We start from the raw sequence: 16,841 nt of genomic DNA on the forward strand, positions 1-16,841 counted from the left end.
TAGCATTTGTTTAAAAATGTATTTATTCTTACAGGAGCCACCAGATGTGCACAAGTACAATAATAAACCAAGAAATGAGCAATTGAATATTTTTTTTATTCAACATCATTTTTTAAATAAGGTATAACTGGACTCATAGGAGCAGCTTATAAAAAAAGCTATTTTCATTTTGAAGGTCGTTTCAACCAAATAAACATATTTTCTGTCTCGCCTCAGCACATCTAACCCCGGGGATAATTTAGTTGTTTTTCTTTAAGTGTTTTTTTGGAGATTTTCTGCCTCCTCCCAAATACGCAATGAGGTGAACCGACCTTTGAGGGCAATCAACGTGGGCAGAGTTTTTTTGAAGACTTCTTGACCCTCGTTTCCCCACATGGCCTCGTGCCAACGGCATTTGGACGAGGCCGACTGTTTCCAAAAGAACTTTGTTCAAGATCATGCGCATACGCTCGATACGATCTATCAATCGATGCGCGGAAGCAGCGCTGTCCTCTTTCCGTAATACCCTCATGGAGCCGACTGGAAATCAATTTTTTGTCTAGTAAATATCCTGTCCGTCAGCAGGGGAAGCTTCTCTGTCCGCCGTCCTCTCAAGACAGCTGAGGTTGTTTCAGTGAGAGTGAGACGTCGTGACTGCGGAGGCTTTACCTTTTGATTCACATCGTTGCTGTTCTCATTACACTGCTCACTCAGGCCCCCGGCACGCAACCCCTTTTATGTTCAGGGTCGTCCCTTTAATTCGCCGCATGTCCCCGTTTCTCTGTGTCTGTATTTGGAAAGTCACGTTGCTGTTGAATCTTTTAAACGCAATTTAACGCTGCGAGCGTGCGCCACAGAACAGAAACTCCTTTCCCCTCAGTTGCACTGAGATGGAGGCTGGGTAAAAAAAAAAAAAACTACCTGCATGGCTACACACGACGGACCCTTCATCCGAAACAGCATTCTGTGTGGGTCTAAGAACATATTCAAAGCACGGCGCCGGCTGGTTCTCTTTAATATCGGAATATACCTGGGACCCCCAATTGCAAATTTAATACTCGCCCCGCTACCACAGAGAGTGCACTTATCAAACTTTCAGCAGGATGAGGATTTGAGAGAACGCTGACCTATATTCACACGCCTCTGAATGGATGAAGAGGTTGAGGGGGGGTGGGTGGGGGGAGGCAGCGAGAGACCGAGAGAAAGGGTTTGCTACAACAGACAGGCAGCATGAGGGAGTCCGCTGAACGCAGTGAGGGGGACTGACTCGACACGCAGCCATGGCGGCCCCCAGTAATGGTTCCAGTGTGCTCCTCGCCTGTGAACCACCTGTCGCCGTTACGCGCGTGATGATTGCATAACGTGGCCCCCGCTTGACCCGCAGCCGCGGGGTTAAAACTGTGAGCGGCTTGTTGTCGGAATGAAGCGTAATAATCGGCCGACAGCTTCAGTCCGTTTGTGCTTTTATCAGGGGGAATAACTGTGGAGCATCTTTGTTTATGTGTGTGTGTGTGAGCTCTGCCATAGAAGTTAAGTGGCTCATCCTCACAGTTCAAAGAGCAAACTGCAAGTTGAAACATTTACCAAACCTTTTGTGGGACAAATGTGTGTACTAGATATGTGCCGGCCTCTTAGAAAAGGTTTGTTCGTTTTAGTTTGACTTCAACTTCCAGACATTTTAGGCATAATTCTACCTGTTGAATCCAGCGTATTTCATTGGACATGTATTCAAGGACGACACTTAATGGTGAATACAGAAGCAACATTTGACGCAAAAATGTGAATTGTCCAGTAGCAGCTGTTTTTGTCAATTTACTGGGTTTGAGGAGGTGTCACTGTCCCTAAAAGAAGGTTGTTTGGACGTTTTACTTTCAAAGAAGGAACACTGGATACACGTCACCTCAACAATCGGATACGGAGAAAGACAAAGGGTTTTCAGTGAATTTGTGCTAAACATCGATTGGAAATACACTCAATACTTTTGTGCACCATGAATATGTATAAGCAAAATACTGCATGGAAGATGAAAATTTCCATACCTGGAATTCTACATAGTGGCTCCTGTAACATAATGTAAAGTCTTTTGATTGGCTGTGGCTGCAGTCATGTTGGTTTAGAGTTTTGATTCGCTGAATTCATTCAGAGTGTACACAAATACTGTGTCAGTGGCTGTGTGTGTGCAGCTCCTGTATTTTTGTTGTTTGGTGAGTCGTCAAGCAGAAGAAACAGTCCATTGAGTTGTGAAGGAGGAGCGGGGTTAAGAAACACAAAATCACATCTTACATGTTTGAACAACACGCGCACACAAACACAAACGCACACACACGGATGTGTTTCCTGAAGCCAAGTACATGCTGTCCTCCTACTGTATTCAATGCAGTCTCCCATCTTAAGTGGGATGCAGAGGGCACAGTGTTGCTTTGAAGCCTCTGCAACAACACAAACATCCAATCGATAGCTGTCACTTAAAAGCGGCTCAAAGTGAATGACTGCATACGTGGTCGCTGATAATGGTGTGCAGACGCACACTAATGTGAGCCCACGCACACACACACACAAACGCGCTGCATGTACAGACACACAGACGGTCTTCTCTGAGGGGAATAGAGAGAACATGAGCTGCCGGATCATATTTCCTGGTCTGGCTGAAACGGGGAGCCTGTCAAGATAAAAGCATTGTCTTCAATCAGTTACTACAGGACGGGGCTCAGCTACCACTGTTTCTACTCTACTGCGGGGCCCAGTGGCTCTTCTCCCATGGGTGTGTGTGTGTGTGTGTGTGTGTGTGTGTCAGACGCAGGGCGCTCCCTAACGCAGGTGTACAGTATAGATGATGCCACCCGAGGCTGCGCTCAGCACTAAAGTCTTCAGTGGAGAGCGGAGATAAGGGACTCATTACAGGGCGCGTATCGACGTATCAGTCATCCACACATCATTCATGCGCCGTCAAATTATGCTAATCCTAATTACTTCTGGGGAAATTAGCATTTTTTATCTGATAATAGTAGGATTGTTTGGGGTTTCCTAGCCACCACATCCACCATCATTTTCTCCAATATTTTCCATTTTTCACATTCTAATATTGAGCGCTAATGATCCCATTTTGCACCGCATACAATGGGATAATAATGCCCTAAGTATGAATAATGAACCAACGACAAGTCACGTAAAATTACAATGGCGCACGGGGCAAACGGGGTAATTGTTTACGTCCTTGTGAGTCATCAAGAGGAGGGCGGAAGCTGCTGCTGCACACGGGATATTAATCATCGTGGTTACACCAATCTTAATCCGTAGTTTGCATGTATAAAAGTAATTATGGTTAATGGAGGAGATAGATGCGCGGCGCCATGGACAAATATGCATAACAATGCCTGTAATACGATTCTTATGATTCATGGAGCAGCCGCAGCACCACATCACGTTCCTTCCTACACTTTGGTCATTGTTAAAACCTCGCTCGGCTTCCCAACCGCCAACATGGGACTTTTCTTTGAGTCAACACTGTTGGTGCAGTAGTATGTGGTGCTAAAAGGATCAAGTCAAAACATACATTTTGTTGATGAATAGTAAATTGTGAGACACTTAGTTAATACTTCAGTTTGTAAACTGTCTGAGAAGAGTGAAAAAACAGGTTTCCAGAGGCCAAGGTGGTTGAAATAGATTCAACAATATACTAAAATACTTTTCAACTTTCCATAACCCAAATGTGTTCAATTTACTACAGTTTATCTACAACATAGTGAAGCCTACAAATTCTCACATTTGAGGAAATTGAACAAGCAAATATTTTCCAGGGAAAACGAGTAAAATATTTAGTTGATCAAAGAAATGATTAATAATAATGAATTAATTGTTTGTCAATTTATTGTAGCACTGGTAAAATTTATTTTCTCCTTTTCTCCCTTTGGAGTTCTGTGGCTTCTGTGAGTCTGCGGTGAGCTGTGCAAACACTGAGGGGGGGTTTAAATAGTGAGATGGCATCCGTGACTAACTGCGGCCGTGACCAGACCGCCTTGGTCCCACTCCAAACCCAGAGGAGAACATCCTCGCCGGGACTGCATTCCTCTGTCCTCCCTCCATTCGTCCTGCACCACCAGTGGTGACGGATGATACATTTTGTGGCTACCCTCCACTAAACCCTGCCCTGGTGTGTGTGTGTGTGTGTGTGAGTGCGTGGCTGTGCCTGTGTGAGCATAAGTGAATAAACAGGGTGAGACCATAAATCTATCTTTCAGTTAAAGGTTTTATCAACGAGAAACATGTGAAACACACACATACACACACGTACACACACACACACACACACACACACGCACACACACACACACACACACACACACACACACACACACACACACGTATATATTTATTTTTTTACATTGCATATTAAAATGTTAGCTTTAGGCAAGAGACTTACCGCATCACAGCATTAATATCCCAGATAAGGCAACCCTCAAGAATTGTAGGGCTTAACAGATACACTGATAAAAGATACCTGACTGCAAATAGTTTTGACAGATTTTGACAGATATTTTGTCTTTAACAGTTACCATCAATTGTGCAGCCCTAAATAATACTAATAATACTACAACCTCATCTAGATGGGCAATCTGACAAAAATGTGCAACCGCTGCATTCCCCAGCGTTTGTGAACAAATGAGCCTAAACACACCTCAGGGAGCTCAGCGAGAGCACGCGAGCACACAAAATCACTCTCGGGCACCAACGGACTGCCGACGCCTCGCATACTGGTCCAGCGTCACCATCCCGCCTTCCCCGCGCTTGGAGACAACACTATTTGTAGTGGAAAGACTCCTCCATATTAGACACGGGCAAGGAGAGAGCGGTACAGGCAATTAACTTATCAACCCGGCAGCATGGATTTATAGCTTGAGCCTTTGTCTCAGGCCGAAGCAGCCCTACCAAATGGCTGTATTGTATTTCTTGTCATCTTCTCCGCAGGTGTAGGAGTGTCCTTGTCAGAGAGCTGCGGTTGTGATCTGCAGAGGGCACAGAGCCAGGGCTCAAGGCCAAAAGGGACCGGCGGCAAACTGAGCGGGAGGTTGAAAAAAAACAAAAAAACAAATTCCTCATCCAATATCTGTGCAAATGTTTCAGGTGAGTTTGGTACAACGGAAAGATTGGCTGCCCGGCATGAAAGTGGTTAACATGCTTTTGACCCTGACTCCTGGATCTTTATAAATGTCTTATGCGTTTTTGTAGACATAATCGACGTTTGTGAAAAATGAAATAGCGATGCACAATACCAAACCAGTAAGCTATGAATTAACAAAGCTGTGCAAGTAACTGCATATTCCACTCTATTGTCCTGCAAACCTTTCAAAATAAAAGCCTTTTTTCTGCAAATGACAGGATTCTGTCAAAAGAAAGACGCTAGAGGGCTTTCATATGATGTAAAGTTTACAATAAATATTCAAAAAGTATGTCTGTGACATCAAAACTCATTTTGTTGCTGTTCTTCAGAAACTAAAATCCTATTGATCGGCACATCACTGTTCAGTAAAGAGGCGCCATGAAGTAATGTGTAATAATAAGTTAGATTATGAAAGGTTGAATGAGGTATTTCACGATAATGATGTCAGTCTTCCATAGTTCTTACTTTTCCATTATTTTGCTCATTTACTGCTTCCTTTGATCCTTAATTAAGTCCTATCTGTTCACACACAGCTATTGCACAGCAACATATGGCTTCAGCTACATTCTCGGCTATAAATCTAACATGACAGTCATGGCAACATTTAAAACATGTGTTTGTTATCTGAGGTCTACAATTATGTTGGAATCTGGTGCTGGAACACGGCATCGGGACAAATGGTAAGAGGAGACGAGAGAAGAAGCTTCTAAGAATACAAGCTGATCTTCATCGGCCTTTTCAAAATAAAGATTTCACACACTGAATGCACGTCTCAGCGGAGGCGACACTCACTGATTTAAAGTAGCAGAAAAAGAAAACTGTGCAGATATGGTCTTCACTGCGATCTGTTGATGACATCACTGCTCGGCTCCGGCTGGATGGCGAAGCGCCGACGTGTTTGGTGCAACACGTGAAGAGCACTCATGAGAGGTTTGAGACCAAAGGAGTGTTAATTACTTGTCAAGAGGTTGTTAAAACGAGACCCGGGGCAAAACCAAAAAAAAACGCAGAGTGGCTATACACGACCACCAAAGAACACTCTCTCACACACACACACACACACACACACACACACACACACACACACACACACACACACACACACACACACACACACACACACACACACACACAAACACACACACAAACACACACACACACACACACACACACACACACACGTATGCTGCATCTATATTCACACTAATGTGTCACAAACTTGTAAGTGCCAACACACTAGATATTCATAACAACAGAACTGCAGCCCCCACACACACACACACACACAGGTTAGAATGTCAAACCACCCTGTATAGCTGCTCATTATAGAACCCGCTGATGAGGAAATGCCAGAAGCAGTAGAAGCACATTTTGACACAAAGAGCAGGTGCGATCATTGCTTCACACTTCTGTCTCACTCCACCGATAGCGCGTCTGGAAATAACCACACTCCCATCAGATTGACTGGGACAGGGATTTGTATCTTTGGTATGAGTGCCGGGTGCCATCTTGTGCGCCACCAGATCAATCCCCCCACTACCCCCCCACCCTCCCCTCATCGCGAGCGGCACGTTGCAATCAGCAATGTAATCACGTCAGGTGCCTCAAAGCGCCACCGGCGAGACGGGAGGGCCGACTAAATATTTAAACAAAGGCGGATCGATGAACATCAGGCGCCTTTGTGGCTCGGGGGGATGATGGGGGGGGGTGAGGGCAGGTAAAGACGAACTTTGAGGATCTGGACAAAGAGTCCCGTTTCCCGGCTCGTTTCTTTTTTGCCTCGGATCTGTTAGCCACTCATGAGGAACGGCCCGGCCGCCCCCGCCTGGCCTTCCTCTCCGTTGCAGCCTGATTAATACCTTCCTTAACCAATCAAGGGTGTGATCATTAGTCAGGAGACGTGCACGGCGGGCCGGCGCCTTGGCAGGTCAGTGGACGGCCGAATCCCTCACTGCGGTTTCCCCCGCCATGCGCGCCCCCAGGTCTGGGATAAGAGATGACTCGAGCTACGCCCCCTCACCTTCCACCAGTGTCCTCTGAGGCCTTTCGTCAACAAACAGGACAAAGAAAGGGGCCAATGACTATCGGTGGCGATAACCCCCAGGGCTCGTCGAGGTTTAGGAATACATTTATACATTTTCTGTCTCTGTTTGGATCCACAAGACGGACAAATGAGGCAAACATTTTCTTCTAATCCGCAACGAATCTGTGTGCAAAAAATGTTGTTGGGGAAACGGCGGTCTATTTTGATCTGTGATTTATCGGTCCCTGTGTCCCCCCCCCCCACCGCACACACGCACTCACTCATTCAAAACACGCACACATGGACGGGCCGCGCTGCATCCAGAACGCACAGGAAGTGTGGGGGGGGGGTGCGAAAGGTCAGAGCTCAAGGAATGCGGCGCCGATGGCCCTGGCCACTTTCATTTACAAACTCGGCCAATCAGATGCCTTCTTGGGGGACGGCCAACTTGGAACTTACCGGATTTTCTTTTTGCGTGCGTGTGTGTGTGCGTGTGTGATGCTAACAAAGGCTGCGGGTGTTCCGCAGTGAGGTTCTGTCCAAATCGATGTGATTATCCCTCAGCTATTGCTAATTAAGAGTCATTAAGACGCAATGCAAAGCAGACAAACGGCGCGTACCCCCTCGCTGGCTCCCGCAGCAGGTTTCGCCACTTTCTGGAACGGGCTTTTAGGGAGCTGAGGCATTTGGAAGAGGTCCGGTGTTGGCCACATTTCAGTCGAGATTCTCATCTGCACATAATTCACTTTCAAAGGGCAGAGGGGGCGGCGAAGAGAATACTTAATTGCGCCGGCACCGTGTACAACATAGACAAATGTTTATATCTCAGCCCCTCTAATGAGAAACCAATAACGGATGCAAAAAGCACTCTGCCTTTTTCTGCACCCACCCTAACCTCCCCCGCGCCTCCCTCCCTCCCTCCCTCTCCTCCACCCTCCCCTTCTCCCCTTCCACAGCCCAACCCGAACGCACAGATACACATGACAATGAAAAACAGGCCTTTTTGGAGAGCGTCACCTCATTCATCAATAGCCCTTATGCCCGCAGTCATGCAATACTCCACTCCGGCACTGATGCAGCAATAAATCTGTTTTTATAGAATGTAGCATTGGCTATATTACTCCATTAGGCTGATGCTCGGGTGAGGGCATTGGATGCTTCAGACTGTAATGGTCAAGCGTCTGACAGGCTTTTAAATTGCACCCAGCCCAGCAACAGGGATCCTGTATTCAAAAAGGCAAGGAGTTTTCAGGAACAGTATGCAAAGACGTCCTGCTGGGAATTCATTATAACTACTGTTTTATTTTGTGAAGAAGGTCATTGGACCAAACATGAATTATTCCTAACTTACACAATCCATTGGTTTGGAACAGGAAGTTGGCCCGCTTTACATCAAGTCACCCGCGTAACAGAGCAAAGGCGACTGAGTGTTTTAGAGTTTATGTAATGCCCCCGTGAGTTTTTAACATCCTCCTTCAAAATGGACGGCGAGTAGCAGGGCGGGAACAATAACAAGCTGCCGAGCACAGGGCCACCGGGGACTATCTCCTCATCTCGCCAGTCTCCCGCCGGTCAGCGCGGCGGTGAATCTCGACACAGCCTTATCTCCCGGCGGCGGAGGGGGAAACGGAGGTCCTTTGCAGGGCTTGAGGTCATTTCCTCCGCCTCTGGGCTCCGGCAGGGGAAAAGAATTTAATGTCTCCATTCGGTCGGCCCTGCTTTATTTCAAACGCAGCAGCCGCCTTTTGAGAGGCAAAGTGAGCGGTTTTGGGGTTCCCCGTGGCCCGTCCGGTTTCTCCCTCCCCCTCTGTCACTCTCAACCCCCCCCCCCTTCACTCTGTCTGTCACTCTGTCTGTGCAAACCCCCCAAATCTCCGCTGCATTTCTACAGTATCTGTGAAAGTGCAGGGGAGGATAACACAGACAGTGAGGGAGAAAAGTAGAGAGAAAAAGGGGGAGGAGGAGCGGTGTAAGAGTGCGGAGGAACATGAGAGCTAAACAAGAGGAAAGAGACGAGCTGAATGCCTCCTCTTACTCACAGCGCTCCACAGCCCTCGGGCCCTTCCACAACTTCCTGTTAGCGTTTCTCTCTGAGCTGGCCTACATCCAAACGCGCATGAGAGTGTGTGTGTCATAGAGTAAGGCAGGGATGGAGGGAGTGAGTCAGCGCTGGTGAAGGTGGAGAGGCTTCCTGAAAGGCCTGCGTGGTGCGCTGGTGGAGGAGAGAGGCCAGAGAATGCAGACATGCTCACATGCTGTGATGTTAGGAAGAGGATTGATGGATCTGCTGCACGGCCACTGCTGCTGCAGTGAGCCCAACACACCTCGGGCAGACGGACCGGGGGTGCGTGCGGGGGCACGCTCAGCCTCTGTGCGAGCGTTTGATTGAGTGTTGCATGGTCTTGGTGCGTCGTCTTTTTCTTGTGATGTGGTGCTTAAAACGGGGCTTTGCAGCACTCCCGTCCACCAAGGGGCAAATGTATAGATGTATAGATAGATGTGTAGTCGGGAGACAGTGTGCGTGATTTGGTGTGTGTGTGTGTGTTCATCTTTGCGCAGGGGCGCCAGGCATGTGCTGGCTCATGTAAGATACGCATTTCCCAAACACCTGACCTGTAAGTACAGAGAGCATCATCAGTGATTTTCTGCTTTTCAACCCTCCCACGCTCACTATTTCATCTCACAGCAGTGATCTGCCTTCCCATCATCTCTCTCACATTCAATTTCATCTTTTTATAGCCGCTACATCGACCCAACAGGTGAAACACGTCTGCTGGGGAGAGGCAGCCATCAACGTTTACATTCAAGAAAACTAAAGTGAAATGATTTTCTACAAAGCACGAGAACCTTTTCCGACTTGACTGCGTAAACATTCCAAACATCTTCATCTCCACAGTTGCTCCCTTAAAATTAACTTGTACCAAAGCCGTTGCCCTAGCAACAGAATGGCAAAAGGTCTATGGGTACAGCGTGCATTGAGTTGAAGGCTCACAGTTCTTGAAAGTTATTAAGCAAGTAGCTTCTAACTTGTAAACCTGGTCGCTAACTTCACCTGCTAAATGCTGACATCGTCATCCAGCAACCATTACTCCATATGCCCTCTAGATAAACAATCAACAACAACAAAAAATTCTACTGTACCAAATGGCCAGATTATCACATCCCTCGTTTATGTGACGTGGCGGGTCCCACAGGTGCGTGTATTGAAGGGATGCCGATATACATTCCCTGGGCTGTTCCGGTCTGATTTCGGAATGATAAGGCAGATCAGATTTATCCGATCGTTTGTATTAAGCTGTGAATGTGCAGTGATGTAAAAAAATGGAGGATATGATACATTGTGATGCCTCAAGCATCGTAATGGAATTGTGAAGCCAGTCAGTATGAGCACATGCACACCACAGAAAAAACAAGTGGGATCCAGGAAATAAAGTGGTGGTGGTGGAGGGGGGGGGGGGGGGGGTGGGTGATATCCAAGCGAGTCCTCGATATGATCCCCTCTTCTCTCTCTGACGGGCTGATTGCCGATCCCTGTCTGAGGCGCAGGTGACCGGCCCTGACCTCCTCTCCGTCCCAGCTCTCTGCCGTAAACACCGAGCTCACCGAGGGGAGCTCAACGCGGATAACCCGGGGGGCGGGGTGGGGGAAGGGGGGAGGGGATGTGGAGCGGCAGAAGGGACCTGAGAGAGGGAGAGGGATGCTCGCCGTGTGCAGCAGTGATAAGCCGCCAGCCCTGACATTTGAACAAGTGTCAGGGTTGTCGGGGTCAAACGACTGGAAACAATGCGTGACTACGCGTCAGGGTGATGTGTCGATTCCGCTCCGTACACCGGCAGCGCGGCGGCCTGCGATGCTTCATTAATGCACCGATACCCGCCTCCCTCTCACGAGATGGCCAGATACGTGCGGGGAGAGATGTCGCGTTGTGGCGGCAGGAGTGATGTGTTTTTGTGCTGTTTTGCCGCACAATTTGTATTGTTCTGCCCACGGTTATGCAGTCCTCGTCCTCGCGCTCTGCCCCCCCCCCCCCCCCCCCCCCCAATACTAAAGAAAGAGCAGGACGCTCTCTTCAGTCGTAAAATACGTCTGCTTATGTTTGCTCTTTGACCGCTCCGCAGGGCTGTATTCCAGGAGGGTGACTTATGGGAAACATGGTATCACACACCGCACGTTGCCAAGCCGGTTCCGTGTGGTAGTGTAGCCAGTGTATTCCTCGCGTCACAGAAACTTCAAGCAGCACACACACACACACACACACACACACACACACACACACACTCTGGAGATTTTTCCCCCCTCTTCTTTAGCTTTAGATCCCTCTTCGTCTCTTTTCTCCACTTGACCTACTGATGCATCCTTCATACCAACATGCGTCCCGTCTCATCTTCAATAGCTCGTAGGACTCACAGAGAAAAGGACCCGTCGCGATAATTAACCTGCTTTTTTCTCTTCTCCTCCCTAGCCTCACAGGCAGAGGCTATTTTCCCAAACATTTTGACCTAGAGCATGCTTGGCAGGATAAACTCAGGAGTGGAGCAGGGTTAAGAAGGCAGCCTTCACCTTGAAAGGCCACACTTCAGAGCCGGGAAACCACAAAAAGCAATTAAAAGTATTGATGCAACTTCAATAGCTCTTAAACAGTGCTGCCAGACACCTCGGGGCAAGAACCGCACTATTTTTTCTTTTCTTTCTTTCACTCATCTCATCTATCGCTTGATTCTCTCCTTCTCCTTCCCTCTTTCTTCACTGGAGGCCGAGCTGGTCATGATCATTACCGACTGATTGCACACAAAAAGTGTGTGGAAATGTATTTAGAGCCACGCGAGGAAGTGACGACGGATCCGAGACCCCGAGATGGTGAGTGTGACAACGGTAGTTAGCGGTTCATGAAACCCCAGTTGCCTTATTAGCCCCTCCGACTGGACGCCCAGACGTGTAAATGCACGCTGCGCGTCTGCGTGCACCAGGGCTGATAATGTCATCGGCGCATGTGCGCACCATTTACTGGGGGACAGCTGAGAGCGGCTTGTTTACGCAAAGCCTTCCTGCAACAGGGGAGCCAGCTACTCGCTAAACTGCTGATTTACGGGGGCGAGGCTTCCTCGGCTGATGTATGAATTCACGGCTCAGATTGCCGCTCGCCGTGACAAGAGATGGTCTCAGGAGTGATGGCTGGTGCACTAAAACTAGGTGCGCAAATAAGACAGACAAAGTAATGACTTACCTTTGCACTGGTTGGTGTTTTTATCCAGGATGGCCTTGGTTGACACAATTTTTCCATACCTGTAACGACAGAGAAAGGAAATTGAGTGTTTTTGACCGGGACACCTCTGGCCGGCGGGGCGGTGCACTAAGAGTGCCGTCACACAGTTTAAGGAGATTAGTTTTATTTTCCATGAGGCGGGCCGTTAAGTTGCAACTAGCAATTTGCAAAGTTGCACAAATGTCAAGAGCCATTGGAAAGATAAATCACTCGAGGTCAATGACATTATGTTTATGGCTGACTTCAAATGAGTGTGCAGCCCTGTGACATTTGAGCGAGTCACTGAACATTTCCAAAAGGTCTTAAAGCACAAAAGCACTGCCAACGCTGTTAAAAGTGAAGTCGTTAATGTGCAGTACAACATATTCACTTCAGATGTACGCCTTTCACACCTGAAAACAACACTGAATACTCATTAATTCTATTGCATACTAATCTGGGTGATTAGTTCGCACTTGAAAGAGTGAACGTGTATTTCATGTTCACTTGCTTTTCTATAAATAAACCCAACAGCAAGTGTCAGATTTGATACAAATCGGAAGAAGCCCGATTTTCTTTTAATATTAGCGTCAAAGGTCCTTACAAATGGAATTTAAATTTATATATTTTTGGATCAACTGATAAATCCCCAAACTCCCCCCCAAAAATCTATTTTTGACCATGTTTTTAGGAATAAAATGTTGTACAAATCAGGCGATGAATGATATATGAACAAACTCCTCTGTGAAAACCTTCAGAATACAGATAGAAATGGAACTGGAAGGTGCCGTGAACACGTAGACACGTGAACTGCTACATATGCTACTGCTACTCGGAAGTGAAATACAATCCAAAAAATATTTGATCGTATTTCACTTGCGACATTTAAACCTCACTTTGTATGACATTAACAATGCGGCAAACAGAAGCATTCTGTCCTATGACGCGTCTCTATGAGTAAGCATTTAGTATTTTGATATCTCCTTTGCGGCTGGAGGAGCTCAATGACCTTGACGTGTATGGAAGGTACTACTGGTACCCTCTGATGGGTTGATTGATATTTCACTGGTCAAGGCTGATAGCATCAGGAACATTTACACTATGTTAGACATACAAGGAATTTGACATGGTGGTTAGTGCATAACACTGGAGAGTAAGACACTATACAGACTAATAACATAGAAAATAGAAGGATATAAACTAGATCAATATAAACATAAAAATATAATAAAAAATAAAAAATTGAAGTGCACAGGTTGCAAGATCTAAGAATTATTCCACGGACATGAGGAGGTTGTTGTATTTGTATGAAGCCCAACAGAAAAGATGACGTGGTTCACAAAACTTCACAGTATTACCATTAGATCACTGCTGTAGTTCCCTGGAAACCTGAAAGGTGTTATATTCCTTTACTTCACAGTATTGTACCCGCAGTGGGTTATTTTTTCATTTTTGGGGGGAAATTGAAAGATTGACCTTAGTGACTGACTGACAGTGAGTTATTCTATCTGCTTGCCTCAGCTAAAATGGCAACATTCTGTACTGTGTGCAGAGCAAGAAGCTGCGCGGCATTATCACTACAGCATGTGTGAGTGCCAATCTGCATGTCTGCATTTACCGTGTGTGCGTGTGTGTGCGTGCGGCGGCTACATCGCTGGTACGATGACACTTGGGTATGCCATGCATACATGTTTCTGTATAAATACATAAGTGCACACATCCCGTTGTGGGGAACGCACATGACAATGAGTGAGCAGAGGGGAAGGATGTTTTCTGTGTTCACAAACACAAACACACACACACACACACACGCACGTTGAGTAGGGAAGAAGCAGTGGTGCATCCCGGCCCATATTTCACCAGCAGGGTATAATTGTGCTATTTCTCAACGAGTGGCAGAGACTCTATTTACTGCATGCTGCGGTGGGGTGGGTGGTGGATATGAACTGATGAGATACTAGAGGAAAACTACCAGCTCTCACACACACACACACACACACACACACACACACGTGCCGCATAAGTAAACTTATACACACACACACCCGTATAGAGAGCGCACTCACTAATCAGTGGATTGTCTCTCCTCAGCAGATAAACAGGCCATTTTAGCAATAGGGATCCATAATCTACGGCAACAGAAGAGGACCAAAGCGTTTGATCACATTGCGACGCACTCAGTCAGAAGTACACGAGATGAACACGGAACAGTGAGTGGCGTGTGATTGGGCGGCATGCAGAGCCGTGGTAGCAATTGCATTGCTTCAGAGTTTGTAGAGGAGCAAACGAGAGAGAAAAGAGGGTTTTGCCATTTGGGTATAATTTTCCAACGATAGTTTCTGTAATCTTATAACCCAATAAAGATACATATTACAGCTATTGTGTTTATGCTGAGGAACTACTTCTTGATACAAAAACTAGAACGGTAGGGACACACTTTGTCATTGAATTGAATGAGAAGATGTTTCCCAAATTCTAAATGGTACTGTGCATCTCTAAGTTGTATTCACACATATTTCACCAGATAACATTTGATCACACGTTACAGTTCACCCTCGGACCTGCCTCACCGGATAGAACTTAAAAGCAACATCTGTACGTTAGCTCTGTTATTTAGCCCACCTGGACTGCTCGGCTTGCCAACAGCTAACGGCCACTAGCTCGCCTTCTGTCGACCTGGAACTGTTGTTTATGAAGAAGCATTAGTCGGGGACATTAATCCCCAGTACCTGCAGTATCGTACAAAGAGGAGTAAGGTCGTGTTTTCCGGATTCCGGGGTGGACTTGTCACATCTATAATCTTAAACGCCCAGAGGAGACATCTTTTAATGTATATGTTAATGTGATGACTTCATCCCAGAACTTATATTACAATATTGATAACGATCATAATGACTTATTTCCCAGCTCTTAATGCCAGCCAGCCACTGAGCTAGCTCGTACGTCTGTCAATGTATGCATGTCTGTCTAATCACACACAGGTGTGCCCCCCTGCCTCACAACCAAAGTGAAAAATTGTTGTATGCGTTGAGTCTGGGAAGCAGTTGAAAAGCGCAGCGCTTTTGGCACCAAATTGGGGGAAAGTTCTCATTAGAACTTTGTTTGGCCTCTGGGGAAGCAGTCAGACAGTAGCTTTCCAATGCCAGCTCATCACCGCTTGCCTCATTAAACGTTAAAGATGCCTCATCAATGCATCCGCGGTCCAAATGCACACCGCAACGACACTGCAGCGAGATGAAAAGGATAGGTGGAAGGAGCCAGATCCCTGCTAACGTAACCATGGCATACTGGAGCTGGATGGAGAATGTGATCAGCCTGTTCGTGTGTGTGTGGGTGTGCCTGTGTGTGGTTGAGGGGGGCTGCAGATGACCCCGCCGGTGGCTCCTTTGCCTCTCCACCAGGCCGGCCTGGGGAGGCTTTGATGTGACAGGGGCAGTCCCTGTGAAGCACAGGTTTAACACTGTGATGCTGTGGCCGGGGATGCAGAGGCTGTCTCCACTAATCCTATTTCAATCACTCTCGCAGCCTCTTATCTCTGACTCGGATGGCCCTCGGCCCTCCCTCCTCCTTGAGAAAATCTCGCTCTCTCTCTCTGAACGAAGACCTCTTTACCATCCTCTCCATTTCTCCTTCCTGCTCTGTATCCTTCATTTCTCTCCTTTTGTCCCTCGCTTCCTCCTCCTCCCTCCTAATAGAAATCCCATGGCAATCATTCTGATGCAACATCGGATCAACCCAGAAAAAGAAGGCGCCAGAAATGAAACCGCCTGTTAAAAAAAAAAGCAAAACACGGAGGCTTTATGAGCTATCTTAGGCCAACTAAAATGTACAAATTGGATGTAAAACATGTCATTCGTTTGACAGCTGTCTGGGCAGCGGGATGCGACAAAACCGAAGATGGGCCGAAAGCTCAGCCACGTTTTTTTTTTTTTTTTTTTTAGAGGGCAGCTGCATGTACGCAAGTGACATCCCGGACGCTTTTCTCACACTCCCTCGCTGGATGAAATGATCCCGGCCGTATTTCATTTCCGTCATCAGAGCTGGGAAAGTGCCGCGTCTGTTTGTTGTACGTGCGCAGAGAGAGAACCGCAGCACGTCACTGTGGCGTTGTTGATACGCAGGAGAGCAAAGCGCTGGCGAGGGTAGACGGACCACCCAAGTGCTGTGTTGACACCTTGCTCTCGGCCTCTGGACACGCTCTCCAAAAAGGTTTGCGTGTCATTGAGCTACAGCGGCAGCAGCGTCTCCAACAGTCGGCGGATGAAACCCCAACGAGGATCTGAGACCATCTGTGCTCTCCGAGAGGTCTTTGTGTGTGTACGCTGGTGTGCATGCGTGCACGCAAATGTGCCGTATCTGCATTTGACCGCCCATCTGTGCCTGCAGATGGAGACTTGAATGTGGTATATGCATACCATTCGAGTAGCCCCGCTTTGAGG

General features: G+C 47.2%; 1 protein-coding gene across 13 annotated transcripts in view; it reads right to left on the reverse strand.

Moving 5' to 3' along the window:
- Positions 1-16,841, reverse strand: part of rbms3 (RNA binding motif, single stranded interacting protein) — a 177,282-nt gene that overhangs the window by 103,486 nt on the left and 56,955 nt on the right. For all 13 annotated transcript variants that reach the window (XM_078081366.1, XM_078081367.1, XM_078081361.1 and 10 more), the window contains exon 3: positions 12,385-12,443. In XM_078081366.1, coding sequence (XP_077937492.1) covers positions 12,385-12,443 — 59 coding nt within the window. The remainder of the gene's footprint in view (positions 1-12,384; positions 12,444-16,841) is intronic.

This window comes from Gasterosteus aculeatus, chromosome 10 (assembly GCF_964276395.1).
Source record: "Gasterosteus aculeatus chromosome 10, fGasAcu3.hap1.1, whole genome shotgun sequence".
NCBI lineage: Eukaryota > Metazoa > Chordata > Actinopteri > Perciformes > Gasterosteidae > Gasterosteus > Gasterosteus aculeatus.